The sequence below is a fragment of the Austrofundulus limnaeus genome, unplaced genomic scaffold (assembly GCF_001266775.1).
Source record: "Austrofundulus limnaeus strain Quisiro unplaced genomic scaffold, Austrofundulus_limnaeus-1.0 Scaffold329, whole genome shotgun sequence".
Classification (NCBI taxonomy): Eukaryota; Metazoa; Chordata; class Actinopteri; order Cyprinodontiformes; family Rivulidae; genus Austrofundulus; species Austrofundulus limnaeus.
The window spans coordinates 320646-327954 of NW_013952731.1; the positions used below are offsets into that span (position 1 = coordinate 320646).

Genomic DNA, 7309 nt, shown 5'->3' on the forward strand with positions numbered 1-7309 from the left:
AGTTGCGCAACAGTCCTAATTTTTGCTCTCATTCCACATTGAATCATGCTGTAGAGCTGCTAGTGGAAAAGGGCATAGCATAAGGACATAGAGAAGCAAGGGTGAGATAGTTTGTAGGTGTATAGAGGAAGCACAGAGAGTGGAAGCATGTAGACAACTGAGCTGCCAGAGACAAAGAAAAGAGGAAGACCACAGTGGAAGTTCATGAATGTAGTGAAGAAGGATGTGAAGATAGTTGATGTGACAGAGGAGGATGAGAGAGATAGCTTGTGTTGGAACAGCTGAAAGATGAAGAACCAGTGGCAAAGATGATATTTTACATTTTAGGGAATAATGGACTCACTAAAGTTCCAAACAACAATCATATTTCTTTCATTTTGTTTAATTTAAGAACATAAAAGTTTGAGATGGGAAAAAAAGACTTGTGCTGTTTTTTATTATTATGTGATCAAACAGAATATGACTGATTGGTGTTAGAGGTTCACCACTACAAGGATTTCCTTTTTTCAGTGTTTTGCTTTAAAAGTTCAAATGCATCAGTCAGTTTTGTGGAGATTAAACAACTCTAGCTGCCTTCATGACTTATCCCACATGTTAATCAGTTCAGCTGTTTTCAGCTGTCTGATCTGCTGCATGCAGACTGTTCAGTGTCTCAGAGGAGTGTCACTGTGCTCAATTAGGATGACAGCGAGACATATAAAAAATGTTAGCCTCTGACAGAATAAGGCATTGCTGGCTTAAATTAAGCTATCAGTTATTTTGACTAGACAGGCTTCCTAGTGTCTGTAGCATCTGTCACAAAAACAGATCGTGGGTATGGCTGCAAAGACAAGTCCCTTTTAATCAGCCTCTGACTGCCCATAAATTACTAATCAAACTGGCAAATTCTTTCAAAAATAAGAAACCAGAGACATAAAAGCAGTGGGTTGACCTCAACCCTCTCGTACMACCCTGGTCCTTTCATAAACCATTCTGAGGTTCAGTCCTGGCAGTCCTTCTCCAGCATTTCTCGGACGTTTGCTCTCTTTCCTGGACAACAGAAGATGGGACGGGAGGATGGACGGGGCTAACCTCCGTTGCAGGGCTCATTTGTCTGTAATATATGAAAATAAATTAAAGAAATCCCCCTCGGATTTTGATTTCCCTTTCAGGGCAATTCTATCACTTAGAGCTAAGGCTGACAGAAATTTGAGCCTAATTACACGCCAGGTTTAATAGTTGGATTTTGGTTTTCTAGTATTAAATATATTCCCCTCTCACATGAAAATTTCAGGAAATGTTAATCGCACGACAAAGATAAGTTGATTAAAGTTTGAAACATGTCTAAGCAGACCTGGAAAACTCTGCTGTCTGTCTGTTAGCAACTGTTAGCAATGTCTGGATTGACCACCGGCTACAGTCTGGATCTCCATGTCGCAGATCGAGTGCTTTCCTGGTCAAAGGACGGCGAGTTGCTTAAGCTCCGCTTCCCGGGGGAGGAGCCAAACCCACTGCGCCTGAATGCATATTATCAGACATACAAATCATTGATAAGTGCCTTCCACCCTACTAGGAGGTAGAGGGACAGTCTGCAGACAGCATGGGGCTGATTGCTAATAACGGCCATTTAATGAACTAACTTCTGATTTGAAGCGGGTGCATCAGGAAATCGCTTCAGTCTACACTAACCAATAGAGACATGTCTTAGTTTGTCCTTACTAACAATAGAGACATGTCTTACAGTAGTTTGTCCTTGGGCCACGCCCTGGATGTTCATGTTCTCTGAGTTCAAAACTTTTTTCAGTTCAACCAAAAACTTAGAGCATCAACCAAAAGTTTGAGATTCAACCAAAGATTTCTGATGCGAAAAAAACGTTTCTGTTTTCTGTTTTGCAAAAAACGTTTTGATTGAAAAAATTTTGGGGGGTTGAAATTATTATTTTTTGATAGAAATTGTTTTTTTGTTTGATTGAATGTAAAAACACAAACTTACCTCCATACATTACAACCTTTGTTTATCATTTTTATATTCAGCAAAGTCATTTACACAGCAGTAGTTGCAGATGTGACTCCATGTCAGGTTGGATTCATTAACTTTATCTTTCAACTCAATTAATCATCAGAAGAAAAARCAAACTACTGAGTACAATAAATGTGTGCACAGATACTGTAGTGCTATCCGTTCATTTTTATCTGATAAAAGTACATTAATTCATTATTTGCAGCTAAATGKTTTTTCTGGTAAATTATTGCACCTGAATGTGTATTTGTTTGTGTATGTGTTATCCAGATTCCAGTCCTCATCAACCTGAGTCAGGATTCAGATGTGAACCTGCCAGTAAAACCTCTCATCTTTGCATTGGCCATGGGTGCCTGCCTTGGTGGTAAGTTTTCAGTCTCACAAGTCTCAAAGACATTAATATAAAATCAGAACTCAAACCTCCAGACTTTCTGCGAGACACCAGGGAGGTCACAGTCCATCCTCATCTGAAAGGTGTGGATCTTTATCGACAGCCTCTGGCAGAGAGACATCACATTCTCTGTATGACAGCAGCTGTGTTGCTCCTCTGGGAAGTCAGGCTGTGCCTTTCTTTTTTCTTGGAGAGCAGCTTCAAGGACCCCAAAGCATGTCTTATTCATTCTGTACCACACATCAGCAGCCAGCTCTTCTACTTATTGAAACTTTGCTTGTGTGGGAAGGACACAGATACAGAAAAGTGTTTCACTTTAATCATCTACAGTTTGGCAGACTTCTATTGATCAGTATGTTGCTGCTAAACTACGTCTCCACACTCACTATTCTTAGAATATGAGCAGGAACCCACTGGATTCATGCAATAAATAATCCACTTTAAACAAATCAACCATTAAATTTTTTTCTAAACTTGTCTAGCGACAACTGAGAATTAGACATAAATATTTTTTTTCTATTTGTATTTAAAGAGAATTTACTAAAACAAGGAAAGGAAGATTTGTGACACTTTTAAGTAAAGTTCTGTAAAAACGTGAACAATTAATATCTTACCTGCTGGATACACTTAGACCAGACCCAGCCGGTCGAGGCAGATGGCTGCCTGTCCTGAGTCTGGTTCTGCTGGAGGTTTCTTCCCGTTAAAAGGGAGTTTTTCYTCTCCACTGTCACCAATGTGCTGCTCAGGATGGAGACTGTGATGAAGTGATTGAACACAATCTGCTGGCTTCTTTAGATTTTTTTCTGAGACGACGCTTGTTGTGACTTGGTCCTATGGAAATAAATTGAATTGTACTGAATTGAATTGAATAGATCGCTCTATAATGAAAATGAGATAAACGGCTCTTCGCAAGGTCTTGAAAAATCATTTCTTTCATAGAACTGTTTAATTTTAAATGAGTGATGTCATCACATTATCATATACACCACCATGTATGCCATACATGACATGTGAAACCTTGTGTTTTATCAAGGGGAACCCCTTCCACTTTTCCCTCTGAGCTACTGCACTCCACCGCTCTGACTGTGTTCCTGGAAAAAGTGGAGGAGTGATTCTCTCTGTGCTTAAAGATGAAAAATAAAGATATTACAAGGAGTAAAATAAATAAAACTACAAACAGCTCTTCACTGTCTGATCTGGCTCCAAAGATTCAGATCTTTAGCTAATGTCACATCTCTACTCTATAATTTGTAGAAACAGGATTGATAAGTTGTAGGTCAATCCAAAACTAGCCAAGTGCTCTATGCTAGTCTTTGCAAATGCTAATAAAAATTGACATTATGTAATTCTTTATTTGTTTGCTTTTGCAAATCTACATAGCAGCAGCAAACTGTAGCACTACTGGTTCAGTTTGGGTCTCTTGATYGAATTTCACAATATTTCTTTCAAAATAACAGTATAATGCTAAACTGATAGCAGTGATAAAGTGAAATAATGTTTGAAACTATGGAATTTAARATATGAGAAAACCTAAATTTAGTTTTAAAAATAGAGCAGCTTCAATACACAGCAATGAAACTGATTCTTTAAAATCAAAATAAACAGCTTTTACTTTTGTTTTTTTCTTAGGAAACGGTACACTGATTGGAGCATCAGCTAATGTTGTGTGTGCAGGGATTGCTGAACAACATGGATACGGCTTTTCCTTTATGGAGTTCTTCAAGTAAGTCTCTTTTTTAACAGTCTAGCATATAACAATTTAAACAGCTCAGTTGTAGTTAACAGGTTTATTTATACATTGCCTGAAAAGCTACATTATTAGGTTTCTGTTGTTAAAGTTTGGGAATGAATTTACTTGAATTACGTATTTTACCAGAAAGTTTTCTTATCAATTACTATCTGACGTTATCATCACCTGGTACTAATCACAGTAATCACAAAGTGGTGAATATTAGTTGTGTTTCTGACAATTATTCATACACAATACGATTTTGCACAAGCCTTCTTTTTATGCTTAAGTATACTTTAGCATAAAAAGACATACAAAATATAACACAAACAGCCTCAGTTCAATATAAAGAGTGTAGTTTTCTCTATTTTTGTCACATGTAGATGCATCAATGACCAAAAAACGTGTGAGGCAAACAGACGGAGGAGGAGCATAAAATAAATGTGACTAGTCAAAGTGTCACTTCTATTTTTAATGAGGAAAAAGTATTTTTACAAGTCAACGTGCAAGTGTTCATTCAACTAAATTCAAAGGAAGTGAAACCCTCATCTTGTCAGGGGTTGCAGTTAAAATGAAAAAAAAAAAAAAAGTTAGATCTCAGTCGTGATGTAAAGTGGGCTGCCTCCCCAGTTTCCGCCTACTTATATCTAATCTTCATTCTGCTGATGTAACAGCAAGACATAGTTTCAAATTACTTGTAAGGGAATGGAGGTGGTCCTAAAAGATGAAAGGACAATTAACATGAGTTTGATTAGATCTGAAATGCAATAATTTGGAGATGGAGTAACGTTTGGATTTTAGGACTTTTTAATAGTACCTTAAATGTTACTAAGAAACAATCTGAAAAGTGTATTTGCTTCATATTTTCTAAAAGCAGAACCACGTGTGTACAGTTTTTTGTTTCCAGCTCAGTTTGCTCTGAATTAGGAGTTAAAACCAGTATCATGAATGATGGAAAATTAGGTTTTCCTGATGTTTTTCTTTCCTTAACTGAAAAGACAGAACGGCCATCTGCAGAGGATCCCATAGAAAGTGATGGAAATGAAACAGTTGTGGCCTGTCAGCTCCTCTTCTCTCCACTGTAGCTCTGTTTACTGTGACTAGAGAAAAAAGCACTGCTCGTGGCTGAGGCGCTGCCTGTAATTGGCTGTCTGTAGCAAGGGTCAGAGCTGTTCAGAGAGACAGGTAAGAGGAGAGAAGTCTGTCTGTGACTCCAGACAGCTGGGACTAACTAGTGCTGTATCAGGTGGTTGAATGGAGGGGCCAGATGAGCCCACAGGGATATGAATGCTTCTTTGATGGGCAATCAGAAAGGAAAATGAGTGGCTCTGAATAGCTCTGCAGTTAGTCGGTRTGGTCTCTGTTGCTTTCTTTATGCCTCTGGGCCTTCATCATCCTCATCTCCTCGAACCATTAACCCAGGAAGGATGGTAAAAGTGTCTACTCTATTTGTGCTTTAAAGTCCAGCTGGGCAGAGTGTGTACCAATGTTTCCACTGAGTGTGTTGTGTAAAAATAAAAAACTATGACTACTGTGTGATATCATGAAAATATTAGTCCCTCTTCTGTTTTTTTTTTTTTTTTTTTCCTCTTTGGGATATTTCATTTTTTGTATTCATATTCATACAATTAGACTGGCTAAAGTTTACACTTGTGTTGTATTTTTAACTGTGTCAGATGAAGAAAAAGTGCAGTTTAAGTAACGGCAAAACAAATGGCAATAAGTTGACCAAATTTTTTTCTGAAAAGACTGATTTATTCTAAATAATGAAGCATTTTTCTGCCTGATTTTGAACATCTTCCCTAAATTGGTAAYTGTGATCACAGTTGTGTGGTACCATCTAATTTTGATGGGTCTTAAAAGAACAATAAGATCTGAACTGTTCTGAGCAGCATGTAACTAATACAATAATAATAAAAAAAGAGTACAATGGTGGCGTTAGTAAAAGTTTTACAAGGAGTCATCCTCCAATGGGAGAGTTGGGGGTTTGATTCCCCACTATTCAGTCACAAGTCAAAGTGTCCCTGGGCAGGACACTAAACCCTTCATTGCCTCAGATGCATCACATCAGTGTATGAATGTGATCTGAAGCACTGATTAGTCTCTTTGATTTATTTAGTAGAGGTCTCTCAATGATTAGAAAATGATTAGAAGATTTTCCCACATGTTATCTCTGAACATTACTGTTTATGTGATAAAAACACTTGTTTTGTCACATCTGGACTATTGCTCTGAAATTTGGTCACCTGCTGCTACAGCTCATATTAAGTCTTTACAGGTGGTCCAAAACAGAGCAGCTAGATGTGCATTTCGATGTTCTTTTAGAACTAATGTAAACTGGATGCATAATATATTGTCATGGCTTACAGTGGAAAACAGATTTACAGCCTCAATGATGAAATTGACTAGAAACATTGTTACAACAAAATCTCCAAATGTTCTTTATAATGAGTTATTTTTAGTTCTGATGAACATGATTATGAAACCAGACATGCTATAGAGGGCAGATTTACACTTCCAAGTGTAAAGACAAATAAAGGAAGGAGTGCTGTAATGTATAGAGCAATGGCTGGCTGGAATGATTTGCCAAGTGACATTATAAATGCAACCAGTAAAATACCAGTTTAAAGTCTGTCTGAAAAGGTATCTACTTAAAAACTAACTTTGGGTTAGGTGACGTCTGTGATATGATGGCTAATGCCTGTTGATATGGTGTTTTGTCTTAGAGGATTCGTTTAATTTATCTTGTAATAATCATATTGACATAATCATATTAAGCTATAGGTTTCTAGGTGTATTAAAAATGAGAGAGGAAGGTGGTGTGCATGAGCTGCTGAGCTGCTGAGTTCTCAACGAGCTTACTCAACTAAGGGATAATGTACTGGTAAGCTTGGTTCTCAGGTAAATATACTATATAATTTAATACGTTTAAGGCATTTATAATCTATAACATCATAACTGTTATTAATTGGCTTTTCGTTATAACAAACTGGACGGAGAAACTGTGGAGACTCTGGAGTTTTTCATCGACTATTTTGAAAAATAGTAATGGGCAAACCGAAGCTTACCTCCGGCAGCGCAACTAGCATGTCAGTTAGCACACAAACATTAAAGAGGAATCGCTCGGCAAGCTCCGACGATTTTTCAAATATTTCTCCAGAAACTATAGGCTTTAAGGACATACTGGAGT

General features: G+C 37.6%; 1 protein-coding gene across 1 annotated transcript in view; it reads left to right on the top strand.

The window, feature by feature from the left end:
- The window catches only part of oca2 (oculocutaneous albinism II), a gene marked incomplete in the record, with an annotated part of 101344 nt that overhangs the window by 66406 nt on the left and 27629 nt on the right, over window positions 1-7309 (top strand). The window contains 2 exon segments of the mRNA XM_014022428.1: window positions 2270-2363; window positions 4020-4113. Coding sequence (XP_013877882.1) covers window positions 2270-2363; window positions 4020-4113 — 188 coding nt within the window.